The sequence below is a fragment of the Notolepis coatsorum genome, assembly GCF_963971535.1.
Source record: "Notolepis coatsorum genome assembly, chromosome: 1".
Classification (NCBI taxonomy): Eukaryota; Metazoa; Chordata; class Actinopteri; order Aulopiformes; family Paralepididae; genus Notolepis; species Notolepis coatsorum.
The window spans coordinates 189,698,287-189,713,514 of record NC_140165.1 but is presented as its reverse complement, the minus strand read 5'-3'; the positions used below and the strand labels follow the sequence as shown (position 1 = coordinate 189,713,514).

At 42.2% G+C, this 15,228-nt stretch overlaps 1 protein-coding gene across 2 annotated transcripts in view; it reads left to right on the top strand.

Annotated features, from left to right (window-relative positions):
- anapc15 (anaphase promoting complex subunit 15) overlaps window positions 1-15,228 on the top strand; it is a 117,085-nt gene that overhangs the window by 62,425 nt on the left and 39,432 nt on the right. For both annotated transcript variants that reach the window (XM_084317057.1, XM_084317056.1), the window contains exon 2: window positions 13,524-13,652. In XM_084317057.1, coding sequence (XP_084173183.1) covers window positions 13,533-13,652 — 120 coding nt within the window. In that variant the 5' untranslated portion in view covers window positions 13,524-13,532. The remainder of the gene's footprint in view (window positions 1-13,523; window positions 13,653-15,228) is intronic.

Genomic DNA, 15,228 nt, shown 5'->3' with positions numbered 1-15,228 from the left:
TTAAAGCTGAGAATCTACATTTATTGTTTTATATACCTTGTATATTATTTATGTATACACGGTATATCCCTTTAAGCCTGCGTTTGAATCATAGTAATATTCGCTTTCCTTATTGGATAACGCTATCGGCGCCAGACCGCAAGCCCCAAAGTCAGGTTCAAAGGCGAGTCCAGGCGAGTGTCGCAACATGCCCGGAGACAGCGCATTGATTCGAGACGAGAACTGAGGTTCGGCACTAGATAGCCACTTAAGTATATATACGGCGGCAGGTGCGAACAGTAGCTGTTCATCAAGTTCGGTAAAACAGTGAAGTGAGAAGCAGTGCGTCTAACAGAGCGTTGAGAACCACGTGCGAAGTGAATAGTAAAAGTGTCAGATTTAATGCAGTAACGTCAAGTTCGACTTAGCTTAATGTGAAGTAAAGAGTCGTTAATTATTGTGTATCGTGCCAACAGCAGTTCGTTCGTGTGCAGCATTACCCAGCAGTTCGTTCGTTTAGCTAGTGGACCTTAGCCAGTGCGCGTGGACTAAATACATTGGTGCCAGCACACGAGGAGGCCTAGTCGGAGAACCTACTGGACATGTGCACATGAGAACCGACGGCGGCGATTGCAGAACCAGTATTGGTTGGATTATATTGATTGTGGAACGTACTACCTGGAGAAGAGCATCGTTAATCTCCACTGTCGTTTGGATTTAACCACCTTGAGGATCTACATTCGGGCTGGCCTCATGGACCGAGGCTAGCTGGCTATCATCATTGCTATCGTGCAATTGGATTACAGTTATTGCTTTTGATGCTGAGCTTTGGATTACAAGGACTGGCTTCTGTACGTGAATCCCCTTCTTCTTCAATTGATCAGACTGAGTATCAGAACATTCCTCTCTCCTCCAGAGCTTACAACTCTGGGAGGAACCCATTGTCTCCAGCGGTACCAGCGTTTCCCCCATATAATTGCCATCCTACGCCAGGCGGCGTTAGCCTAGTACCCCATTGTAGGAATTATTCTATTCCCATTGACTTATGCTACTGACTGACTTATGCATATTCTTCGCCATACAAGCGCGACCCTAATTCTCATATCTGTAACATTTACTGCATAATAATAAATACCCTCAAATGATATTTCTTTGTCAGTGCCGTGTTATTATGAGTGTCTGCCATATATTAGATGTACTGTCTGGCCAGTAATTAAAGTACATAACTAGCAGTGGTTTAATCTATCACAATCTTTAATACAGTCAGGGTTTTGTAACCCCTCAGTTACACCCACCCCTAGTAGAGTCCATACACCCAACACCAAATCCCATAATTCCTTACACGTAACGTGTCTGGCTGTGTGACGTCAACTTGTCAGCATAAAATGACAGCCAAACATGGCACTGCAACTAAATAACAAATACAATAGGCACATTTGTGACTGTTACAAATATAACACATTTTATACTTGTGCTACAAGATTTTGGCCTGTGCTACAAAACGATCAACCTCTGTAGCACCAGTGCTATGTGCAAAAAAAGTTAACGTACAGCCCTGATGTGGAGGCGCTTGCCTGACCGCAGCAGCTTGAACAGGCTATTGTTGGGGTGGTCAGGGTCCTTTATTATTCTGCAGGCTCTGGATTTGCACCTCCTGTTGTATAAATCCTGCAGAGGTGGTAGTGCAATACCATTAGTATGCTCTGCTGAGCGTAGAGCTGCCACGGTATTGATTGATTGATTTCCTTACCGCACAAATTTGCGAAATATTTCCCACCGTTGCGGTTATTACCGCACACACACAAAAAATTAAAGGTTTGAATGAATAAATTTTTTTTGTAGTCTACTCTTTATAGCATATAGCCTGCCTCTAGTCTAAATGTCTATCTTTAGAGGATGACTTTGCAGCATGAATATTGTTTGGGATTCGGCAAGCACGCATTCGTTATTGAAAGTGAAACACGGATTCGTAGTCTCCCCTCTGGTCGTGCGCCGTTCACTCTGTGTCGCGGGCAGGGGTGGTAGCGGCACGCCCGGCGGTTACCCCCCCGAGTCGACCCTTTCTTCTTATTATTATTATAACGTTACTACTTATGATTACAAAGTAGTGCTGTCTTAAATACTTCGAAGCTTCGAAGCTTCGTTCGATGGCACAAGCTTCGAACATTACAAAAAAAATCGAAGTTTAAAAAAAAAAAAAATGTAATTTTTTTTTTTATATATATATATTTTTTTACTTCGATTTGTGTGTGTGTGTGTGTGTGTGTGTGTGTGTGTGTGTGTGTGTGTGTGTGTGTGTGTGTGTGTGTGTGTGTGTGTGTGTGTGTGTGTGTGTGTGTGTGTGTGTGTGTGTGTGTGTGTGTGTGTGTGTGTGTGTGTGTGTGTGTGTGTGTGTGTGTGTGTGTGTGTGTGTGTGTGTGTGTGTGTGTGTGTGTGTGTGTGTGTGTGTGTGTGTGAGAGCTACCCATCCCAGTTAGGACAGCCGAATCCCGTCCAATCTTTCGCCGTCGACTAAAGACTCACTTCTTCAACCATTATCTGAAATGATAAAAAAAAAAAAATCTAACCGTGACTAACCTTACTGTCATGCACTTGTCCTAATAAACTAACCTACACTGTAACACGCAACACTTTGATGAACATTGTTACTCAGCTGATAGAGTTGTACCCTTCTTGCTGTCTTGTCGTACAGAACTTGTAAGTCGCTTTGGATAAAAGCGTCAGCTAAATGACTAAATGTAAGTGTGTGTGTAGGTGTGTGTGTGTGTGTGCGCGCGCCTTGTAGAATTCCACACATAAGAAAGAAAGATACTGGGATGAATAAACAAAATAGGAAATAAAATGTAGAAATGCATGCATACATAAATAAATATGAATCTCCATATATGAAATATAATATTTAGATAAGGTGCTACTGAGATGTTTTGGTGAGTTCTTTGTTTTTTTGTGGAAGTTGCCCTTCTTAAAAATGCATGAACATTCACTGATAATTGGTCTGTAGTGGAGTCTACAAGGTCTACATTGCCGGACCATGTAGAATCCGGACCTTGTAGACTGACATAATTCTGTGCATAGTTTAGTCTACACAGGCCATATTTCAAATAATCAAAATCTTACTTCATTCATCTTAAACATTCTTGATTTGGGGGATTGGTAGTTCCCATGAAATCTGAAGTTGTTCAAACGACAACAGCGATCCACCTTGAATTAAATCACACAGCCGAGTGAAACCTTGTTGGATGCGTCACAGTCACGAAAGGGGCTACTTAATTAATTAATCCAACCCACTTTATTTATAGAGCACATTTAAAAACAACAAAGTTTACGAAAGTGCTGTACAAGTCCCACAACATAAGATAAAAAAAAAAAAAATATTAAAAAAAATATATAAAAAAAAGAAAAAAATTATTTTTTTTCTATTTTTTTTCGAAGCTTCGAATTAAAATCGAAACTCGGCCCCGAAGCTTCGATTGCCAAAAAAAGCTTCGAAGGTCAGCCCTATTACAAAGGTATTCGTTTTGTGGCATTAACGTTATATAGTTACACGTTCAATAACATCAGCGTATTTACCGGACCATAGCAAGGCAAGCATTACTCAATTCATATCTCAGTTCCTTTCTTTGCTCAGAGCGTGCCGAGTTGTGCCCATTCTGCGGTCTGTTAATAAAGTTTTCAATCAGACAAGTGTATAGAACGAAGGGCTTTTATTATAACATTCGTTGCAGTAAAATCATTATGCCTCGTTTAGTACTCCTGAGGAGCGACGGTAATCCACTCCGGCGGGAGCTAACGTATTAGCCGTGTTGTGAGCTCTGATCAATGGCTGACATTCAGGAAGTAAAAACCTAATACGCGCTTGCCGATTAGTGGTAACACACTGCAGGACGCTCCAACGTGTGACGCGTCTCTCTTCTGACCAATTAGTGGTTTCACGTGACTTTTCTGGTACCCAATAGGGTCGCTTGGAACCTCGACAGAGGAATAGGGTATATCTGCAGAGCCGCAAGCCCAACGAGAGCAGGGTACTTTATTATTATTATTATAAAAAACAGCGGTGATGCGGTATTCAGCCTAACTCTGCGGTGGGTGTGATGTAACAGCGATACCGCGGTGATACCGATACCGCGGCAGCTCTAGTTGAGCGCACTACTCTCTGTAGTGTAGAGCCTTCCTGTCTTGGGCAGTGCAGTTGCCAAACCAGGCAGTGATGTTCCCAGTCAGGATGCCCTCCACAGCCCCAGAGTAGAAGGACTGGAGTATCTTCCCTGATACTCTGAATTTCCTGAGTTGTCTCAGGTGGTAGAGGCGCTGCTTCGCCTTTTTTTAACACAGTGTCTGTGTGTGTTGTCCATGTCAGGTCCTCTGTGATGTGGACTCCCAGGTACTTAAAACTACTCACCCTGTCCACGATAGCCCCATTAATTAATTAATTAAAGGGGAACTATTTTGCTATTTCTTTCACTATTTTACACTACTAATGGGCAATTTTACACAATTCCTGTGAGTCTATGGAACACATCTGTAAGGTTTTTTCCAATAAAATTCATTGTTTTGTATTTCTAATCAAGTACTGTAGAGCACCACTTTCTGCACTTCCAGATTCCAAGCTGTTTTTGGCTTGGCTCCGCCCATACTCGCAATGCACTTTGAGTGACAGTCACCCACCTGCACTGGCAGATAACTTTGGGGAAGAGAGAGAGATAGAGAGGGAGAGATAGATAGATAGATAGATAGAGAGGAGAAATCGCTTCGAGAGCGTGGGTGTGCGGCTCGAGTCGCGAGTGTGTGTCTGTCAAATGCAGGGGGAGAGACAGAGGAGAGATCGCTCCGTATGAGCCTCTCTCTCTCTCCCTCTCTCGATCTCCCTCTCTCTATCTGCCTCTCCCTCTCTGTCTCTCTCCGAAGTGCAAGTGTCTGTCTGACAGGGAAACCGCTTCTGCATTATTTCCACTCGCTGCGTTTTGGTCATTGTTGATTGTGCGTGGTGGCCAGGCCCGGACCGATAAAAAAATAAATATATATATATATATTTTTGATTATAATTAAAAAAAAATTGCCAGGCCATTGTTTCTAGTTGTGGCGGCGGCGCGATAGTTAGATAACCTAGGTGGGTGGGGAACAACCAGGATTTCACTGTCTGCGACAGAGTTGGAGAACTATCTGACTCTCTCTCCCTCACGCGGATCACACACACACAATGGAGCCGTGCTGCCGCTTGTGATTGGTGGAGGCGGGACCAGGCGATACAACTGATTGACAGCGGAGGCGGTGAATGGAATGGCAGATGGCACACTCCCACTTTTCTGAAAGGAGTTGTTAAATCTGACATTACAAAAAACAATATGTGGTGGTTATGATTGGGGCTGAAGTTGAATAAACAATTTATGAGAAAGAGAGTCAAAATAATTCCAAGATAATTCAAAGATTACACACCTTTGCCACATTGGCTACAAACATAATCACTGCAAAGTTATCAAAAAAATAAGAATCTGATCAGACACAAGGGTTAAGTTGTTGTTCCCTTTCTAATTTCCTCAAAAACATCTAGTCTAGTTAATATGATCAATATTATTTGACAATTGATGCTTTTTGTTGGAAATTTCAGTCAGTGAGCTCATACTTTGAGCTCATTTTATAGTTAAAATGATTGAGACAACGCAATCTTGTCTTCGTTGTGCATGCATGCGTGTGCTCACCACACGCGATACATGTGTCACTATTCTGGCAGTGGCTACTGTTATTATAGTATTGTAATGAAAGGTCTGTTATTTAATGTTTGTGTAAATGGCTATTTTAACTGTTGATGGGTAGTGCATCAGTAAAGTGAATATGGTATTGTGCTCTTGCTCTGTTTGAATAGGTGGAGAGAGTGGTTAACTGTATTATAATGGTAAATAGAAAAATATGTTGTGCTCTTGCTTTTTTCTTTTTGAAGGTGGAGAGAGTAGCATTGCTAGTGCCACAACAGTTTTATTTTAGGTTCATAACAGTACATTGTACTAAGCAATTGTTGGCTCATTAGTTTGTGATTCACATGCACTAAAATACACCCGAATGCAGGAAATTAAGTCTTTGTAACAAAAAAATTCCGGGTGGGGGACCCCCAGACCCCCCGCTTAAAAAGTGGCCTGATTGGGGCTATATCTCCCGGTATGAATTATTTCCCCAGTCCGGCCCTGGCGGTGGCTACAACCACAGAAGAGATATGCAAATCATATATCACGTAGGCTAGCGAGGCAATTCTGAATGGCTTAGTTTACTGGGGGAGGATCTTGTAACAACTGAACTGGAGGAATGGGACTGAATGAGAATTTCACATCTAGTCAGTGTTGGTACAACCCCACATTGCTAGAAAACAATGCTAACCACTGGAAAAGGCCATGTATAAGATAGTTCCCCTTTAATTAACAGATTGCAGAATGGGTACAGAACAACTCGATACACACAATTGTTAACTCAATGGCTGCCAACAACGAGTATACTCGCTATTGGCCGGCAATCGAATAACGCCAACAACAAGTATACTCGTTATTGGATCGTTTTTTTTTTTTTTTTAAACTTACATTTTTTTATTAACACTTTGGTTGCCTAAGGTTAAATTAATGATATACCATAGATTGCCAGCGCTATTTGTCTATGGAGAAAGTCCCCTTCTTTGCAGGGCTATAACTTTTTAAATTCTATTGCTACATTGCCATTATTAGGGCCCATTCAAAGTCCTATATGTATTGTTCATTGTGTAGCAACGTTAAACTTTTTCATTCACATATTCATAGTAAAGTATGGTCTAATGTATAAGTATGTTTTCATCTCTTTCTGCAGCTTTCTCCAGAACGTGATATATAGCCCCAAATGCATTATATTGATGATGAAATACAGTTTGATGGCAATCAGCGCGATATAAAAAATTCCAACTAGACGTACTTCTAGAAGTTACTACACGTCATCTGATGTTGACCGGATGGGCGAGGGGGCGTTTATAATTCCGTGGGCAGCGTTATACCAATCATCTAATGTGGGTCAAATGTTGATAATATCAGTTATTATCGAAGACGGTAACGTTACACGCTGAAACTCACCCCAGTCTCCGCGCGCCGTTGGGCGATCATCGTCGAGTAGAAATTTTATCATTATGGGATATATTATTACCCGGTCCATCTCCAGCTTGTATAATGGTATATACGTCCAAATCATGTTGTTTATCGAGTTATTGGCAATCGATCGCTATGTAGTGTGACGAGCTAGAGTTCCGGAACCTATCCCAAGTGGCCGGAAGCAATACGGACATCTAGCACAACCTCTACTGCGCTTCCTGTTAAGCGGTTGCGCGATCGGCCACCAGATGGCGCTCCTGAACCGCCAAAGAGCTCAGTGGGTCCTGCTGGTGTATCTCAGGCCAGCGGAGGGACATTATGAATCCGATCGCAGATTTTTGAAATATTGATATAAAGACGACGTACAGCGTCCCCCGGCAACTTTAGCATGGCCAGCAAAGACGTCTAAAGACGGCTCCCGGCAGTCAAAGTGTTAAACATTTATAGACAAACAACACGACATATACAATATCCTCAACAACACTATTAAACAGTCATAAATAATAAAGAAAAATGTAATACCCAAAGGACGAAAAATAAAAATACTGACTTAAGCAAATAAAAAACATAAAACAGTTGTCATACCTTAAACCAAAATAAAATTAGAAAACATTAAGTGTGTGACATGGGTTCAGAGACCCTCTTTGAACCTCTTTCCTCCTTTACCCTTCGCCCTCTTGTGGTGTATTTGGTTCTTCCTCTGTGATGTCGTTTTCGTTCCCCTTGTAATCCTCCCACTTACCCCATCTTTCTCCAAATTTCTCTTCCTGTAACCTCAGCATGTGTGTTATCCTCTCCATATCCTGTATCTCTTCCACTATTCCTACCCATTTGTATCCTGAGTAGTGGCCATATTCCTTCAGTAGATCCATCAGTGCCGGGAAGCTCTTGTCTGGTTGCCTCATGTATACTATCACGTCGTCCGCAAATAGGCCTAGTTTATATTCCGTTCCCTTTATCCTTATTCCCTTAATGTCCTCGGTCTGTCTGATCAGTTGTGCCAGTGGTTCTATGAAAACGGCGAAGAGCGTCGGTGAGAGACAACATCCCTGTCTGGTAGCCCTCTAATCCGATTCTATCCGTCAAGCTGCCATTCACCTTAACCCTCGCTGTCGGTTCTTGATATAACGCCTTGATCATCTTCATCGCCCTCCCGTTCAGTCCGAACCTCATCAATGTTTTATATAAAAATGACCAGCTCACACTGTCGAATGCTTTTTCTGCATCTAGGCTAATCAGTACCGCGCTACCACCTTGTTTTTGTATCTCCTCTACTATGTGTAATGTCTTTCTCACGTTGTCCTGTGTCTGTCTCCCTTTAATAAATCCAGTTTGATCTTCATAATGTCTGGCATAAACGTCTCAAATCTCTTTGATATTATCGATGTATACATCTTGTAATCCACGTTGAGTATGGACACAGGTCTGAAACTACTACACAATTCTCTATCCTTCCCTTCCTTCGGTATCGTGGGGATTATGGCTTCCTTCCACGAGGGGGGCATTTTTCCCTCTTCCATCGTGTGTCTGAACGCCGCCCCTAACATGGGTGCTAATTCCGTTCTAAATGTCTTGTAGAATTCCGATGGGAATCCGTCGCTCCCCGGAGACTTGTTGTTTTTAGCTCTACTAATTGCCTCTTCCAGTTCTCGTTCCGTAATTATTTAATTTAATTCTTCATTCTGTTCTTTCCCTATCGATGGTAACTCTAGCTTCTATTTCCTCTTCTCCCGCTGCTTTTGGCTGTGTGTATAGTTTCTCATAATATTCTCTAAATGTCCTCTCTATTTCAGCTGGGTCTCTAAATATTTCATTAGTCTTTATATCCCTTATTGTGTGTATCATGTTCAACTTCTGTTGCGTCCTAATTCTCCTAGCCAACAGTCTGGTCGCTTTTGGTCCCCCTTCATAGTACGTTTGTTTCATGAACCTCGCTTTCTTTTCTATTTCCGTCAATAATTCCCTATTTATCCTGGCCTTTACTTCTTTGATTTCTCCGAGCGTTTCCTGTTCTTTTGATATCTGGTGTCTCCCTTCTAGCTTCTTCAGCTTCTCTATCAGATTGTGATATGTCTTCGTTCTGGCCTTCTTCAGCATTGCTGTCTTCTCCATCAATTTCCCCCTTATCACCACCTTCAGTGTGTCCCATAGAATGTTCGGATCTACCGCCCCGTTGTCATTTTCTTCCTTATACCTGGCTATCTCCTCCTTGATCTGACTCACCACCCCCTTGTTATTTAATATTCCTACATTTAGTCTCCAGATCGTGTTCCTCCGTCTCCCTTCTAGATCTACTGTCAGATATATGGCACTGTGATCCGATATGTCCGCTACTCCTATTCTGCTCTCCCGTACCCTGTAACTGTCCCCCGTCGTCATCAAAAAGTAGTCTATTCTCGCATATGTCACGTGCGGGTGTGAGTAATGTGTGTATTCCCTGTCCATGGCGTGCATCCCCCTCCAAACATCTGTAATTCCCATTTCCGTCATCTGAATATTCATATATCTACTGATTGGTGCCCGTCCTTTTCTAGTACTCGTGGTGTCTAGGTCGTGATTCAGTACTACATTAAAATCTCCCGCGCATATCAATATCCCTTCTAGTTCCATCACTATCATATCAAAAATGGTCTCATATAAATCCCTCTCACTCTCTGGGGGTGCATAAACATCATTTGACCCTCCATTTTTCCCTTCACCAGAACAAACCTTCCCTCCTTGTCTCTTACTTCCTTGATCAATTCAAATTTGACTGTTTTTGATTAACGTGATTACTCCTCTCCTCAGGTTCCGTTTAAAGGAACTATAGTATGCATTTTCATATCCAAACCTCTTCAGTTTCTCATGATCCTGTGCTACCAAATGTGTCTCCTGCAGAAAAATCACTTCCATCTCACTTTTTTTACATTTCAACATCACTTTGCCCCTCTTTATCACATTATTCATTCCATTAACGTTTAACGACATCATTTTTATACCTTTAACCATTGTCATCTTTCTTCTTCTTTCGTCTGTCAGTCCCCCCCATGTCACATTCATTCCCCCCTCCGGTTGTAGCCTCCGCTCTCTTCACCGTTCAAGTTCTCAAGTTCAAGTTCTTTAATAGTTGTCATACAGAAGTACAGAATACTTTCATACAAAATGCTTCTTACTGTTACGCTCCAGAGACTGTGCTAGACAAGATAGTATCAAATAACATAATAACATAATATAGCATGAATTTAGAAGAAGAAAATGAGGTCACAGTTGTTCGGTATAGACATATGTACAATGTTCTGAGTTACCATATAATATACAATACACAACTATGCAGTGTACTAATGTACAGTACTATCTAGTGCAAAGCAGAAATGGGATGAGGTACAATTACAAACACCGAATACATATAATGATTAACATAAATAAAAAAAACATAAACTTTACATAAAGTGCTCCCAAGGCGTTCAGGGGGTCCCTGTGTCCCCCCCTGTCCCCTGCTGGTGGGTGAGGAGTAATTGCTCTCCTAGTGAGAGGCCTCCTCCTGACGGCTTGGGGGTTTGAAACATTTACCCCCAACCGCTCGTCATATTTGTCCAGCTTTGTTACTGTTTTTATTGCTGTTGTGCTCCTGGTCAAAAGCGCTCTGTCCTTCATTCTGATCCAAGACCCCCATTTCCTAGGTCCCTCTCAATGTGGCTCATATGTTCCAATGTCCCTCTTTCCTCCCAAACCCGTGTGTGGTGTCTTCTGTGTACCCCTTTTTATTTTATTTTCCTCCTCTCTATTTTCTGTGATGTCCATTTATCCCCTTAATCCCTTCCAACTGTGTTACTCTCAGCGTGTGTCCATGTACTTGTTTCAATATGTTCTGTGTTCCGTCTATCATACCTAATTATATTTCCATTTATTTCCTCCGTCAGCCTGTGTATTATGTGTCCATGTGTATACGTTATGTTCGTTCCTATATCCTGCCTCTACCTGGGAATGTGTGTTTATGTATATGTTATTTCAGTTTCTATATTTAGTCTATTTGGATAGTTTTTCAATCTCTTGTGCGTGTACTCATCCGTTCGTCTCCTCCCGCCTCCTCTCCTTCTCCGTCTCTGGCCTCCTCGTCCGTCTCCGCCTTCGGTCTGTCACGTCTCACCTCTGCCTTCTCCTCTCTCCTCCCTCCTCTCCCGGGCCTCGATCTCCCACTCTGGTCCATCTGCGTGCCCCCTCCAATCTCTGCTGCAGGCTCCGCGTCTGGCCCTCCTGTCTCCTTCCCTCTCCGTCCTCCGCCATCTGCATCCCCCGTCGCCTCATCTCCTCCGCCGCCTCCCGCGCCGTCGCGTATGTCACCGTCCCTTCCTTCCAGTGAATCCTTAGCGAGGTCATGGGCGATTGGAATTTCATTCCGTTTTCTTTCAGAATTCTCTTCAGTCCCGCGTAGGACCTGCGTGTTATTGCCACCGCTGTCGAGTAATCTTGATCAAACGACAGTCTTTTCCCCTCGATTTCGATCTTCTTGGTCCATGCGGTTCTGAGTATCAATTCCTTAATCTCAAATCTCAGAAAGTTAATAATCACCGCCCTCGGAGGTCTGTCCGGTTTCGGTCTCGGAGCCAACGCCCTGTGGGCCCTCTGTATCTCAATTTTTTCCAGTCCCGTCTCCTTCAGTTGTTCCTTGATAAGCTCTTCCACATATTGGATCACCGATTCCCCTTCGACTCCTTCTTTCAATCCCCATATTCTGATGTTATTTCTCCGTGACCTCCCCTCCATGTCCGATATCTTTGTCTCCATCTGTTCTTGTTTTTGAATCGCACACGTTAACACCTCGTGTATCTCTGTGTTCCATTCCTCCATTTGCGCCATTCTAGTCTGTACCTCTGTTACGTTTCTGTCCTGTTCCGCCATCTTCTCATCCACCCTTTTGAGTTCTGTATTCATTTCACCTCTGAAGTCCTCCTGTTCCTTCCTCAATTCCTCCCGTAACTTCCCAATATCATTTCTTATCGTGTCCGAGTTCAGTTTCATGGTCGCCTGCATCGTGTCCGAGTTAAATTTTATGGTCGCCAATATCCCGGCCTGCATGAGCACGGCCCATCCTGGCATTTCCTTGTCCGTCTCAGCCGAGACTCCCCCTTCCTCCGCCTGCTCCTTCTCGGTCTCGCCTCGGGGGTTCTGCTCCATCGAACTCTCCTCTTCCTGTGTGTTCTCCATTTCTCTTTCCTTCATATTTGTTTTCTCCTCCTTCCTTCTCGTTTGCATCTTGATTTTTGATCACTTTTCGGGTCCTTATTTCTCAGTTTTTCGCTCTTTTGACCAGGAGCCTCACCGCGTGCTACTCTGCCGCTCTCATACCGGAAGCCGATCGTTATTTCTTTTATTCGCTATTTACATTCATAAATCATCCAGGTATGCTGTGGTACTGTGTGGCAATGTGTCTGAGATCGCAACAGTCCGATACCGCCGCCTGGTGGTATGCGGCCGATGTCTCACTTCCTTTCTGACTCTGTGTATGTGGCTGTGCGCCATTGAAAGTCATCCGGGTGGAGTTTTCTTGTAACGTGGATCAAGATATTCACCCGATCGCATTGAATCGCTTTTGGGAAGATGGCAATCAAATAATTGGAATATTCTTTTTGGAGTCTCATCGGCCACAGGTAAGAGCAATTTAACGTCAATTTCAGCTTGGTTGTCCATTGTTTTCATAGCCATCGCCCTGATCAGCGTATGCTGTTGTACTAACGAATGCCGTTATTGACAATCAATTAATCAGAAACAACCCCCCCCCCCCTCCTTTTCATGCATGCATGATGGAACATAATATACCGATCATATGCATTTGCATTTTTTATTGTAGCCTGTGTATAGGGACGAAATTCCAATGGATTAAGTATAATATGCGTTGCGGTCTATTACTAGCCTCCCAGGAATTACCCTAGACCACTCTAAAACGATACTTATATTCACCAAGGTAGAAAACGAGAATGTATGGATGGAAAAAATATTCCTTTTTCACATCTTGAACGATAGATACTCTATGTCAAATGGGCCATAGTATTGCATATATAGCTATAATATTTAAATAATTATAGCCCTGCAAACAAGGTGAGCGACTCCCACCGTTTACAGCGCTGGTGGTAGCTACTACAGGATGAGGCTAATGCGTGGCGGTCAATGAGTTAAGGGGATGCAGACCAGAGAAAGACTTTAGTCTTGTTTACATCAGGGTGCCCCATTTTCAATTCATAATGACATTTATGACAACATACAGATATAAAAATCAAATCTAATCTAATCATGACATTTATGATTAGATTACAGATACTGTACTGTTACATTTGTGACATACAAGATATGCAAATATACAGTACTGTTAAACAGAGATCCTAACAGTAAATAATATATACATACGAGGGGGAGGGAAATGTACATTAGTCTGTCTTCTCTGTCTCTTTATCTCTCTGTCTCTCTCCCTCTCAGACAGTCAGGATGTCCACCCTGTTTCCTTCTCTCCTCCCTCGGATGACCGAGTCACTGTGGTTTAATCTGGACCGGCCTTGCGTCGACGAGACCGAGCTCCACCAGCAAGAACAGCAGCATCAGACCTGGGTATCCAACCTGTCTGTCTGTCTACCTGTCTGTTTATTTACCTGCCCATTTACTTGTGTCTTTCTACTTAGGCCTACCTGTTTGTTTACCTACCTATCTGTTTACCTGTCTGTTATCTTTTGTTAATATAACAGTTATAGAACATCGTTATTCTAATTCTAGGTTGTTAACAGTTACAGAACATTGCTATTCTAATTATAGGTTGTTAACAGTTACAGAACATTGTTATTCTAACTATGTTGTTTTTAAATAGTTATAGAACATTGTTATTTTAACTAGGTTGTAGGTTGTATTTTAACAGTTATAGAACATTGCTATTTTAACTCTAGGTTGTATTTGAACAGTTATAGAACATTGTTATTCTAACTCTAGTCTGTTAACAGTTACAGAACATTGTTATTCTAATTCTAGGTTGTTAACAGTTACAGAACATTGTTATTTTAACTCTAGGTTGTATTTGAACAGTTATAGAACATTGCTATTTTAACTCTAGGTTGTATTTGAACAGTTATAGAACATTGTTATTCTAGCTCTAGGTTGTTAACAGTTACAGAACATTGTTATTTTCCATGAGCGTGGAAAAGCAGTCGTAGATCTTATGTTCTTAAGCCCGACTGGCCCGGTATTGGGCCGAGATTTATTTCACATCATAAATCGATTAATACAGTCCGTATTAATTAATGTTGCGTTTCTTTTTCAAATGTAGCCAAGAGTAAAGACCCTAACCCTATCAAAACAACAGTCAAACTGTATATTTTCAGCACTACATTTGTTTACCAATGATTTTAACTCATTCACTGCCAGCTATTATCCTTATCCTGTTCTAGCTAGGCCACACTTTAAAAGATAGGAGTGCATCACCTTGTTTGTAGAGCTATATCTATATTCTATATTATAGCTATGGATACAATACTATGGTCATGACTTATTTGACAGTAACTATCTTCTGTCCAAGATGCAAAAAATTAAAAAAAAATTCATGAATACGTTTGTGCGTTAACCCCTGGTGAATATAAGTATAGTTTCGGAGTGATCCGTGCTAATTCCTGGGAGGCTGGGTTATAGGGCACAATGTGAATTCTACTAAAATCATTGGCGTTTCATCCCTGGACACGCTACTATTTCCAAATCAAATGTATATAATAGGTATTATGTTTCATCATGAATGCATGAAAGGGGGGGGGGGGGGGCGTTTCTGATGCTTTGATTGCCAGTAACTGCATTCGTTGTGAACACTACACACGCTGATCAGCTGGACCGGTAGCGTGAATGCCTTCTACAACAGAACTTCATTTCAGCGTTCGAGTTTTGCGCTCTGATTGGCCGAGCGCGCATGAGTCGCGACGCGGCCCTCAGCCAGGCAGCAATACTACGCTCCAGTTAACCTAATTTATACAAATGGAGTATTGATTTCGCCGTAACGAATAATTAAAAAAATATACTGTTAACTGGAATATGTTGTTTCTTTACACATATGTTTGATTATGTAATTGGTTTGTCATGACAAACCAATAAAAAATCGCGCGACTCATCGCCGGCTTCGCGGCTGCGTTGCGGGTCCACGATAGGGATGGGT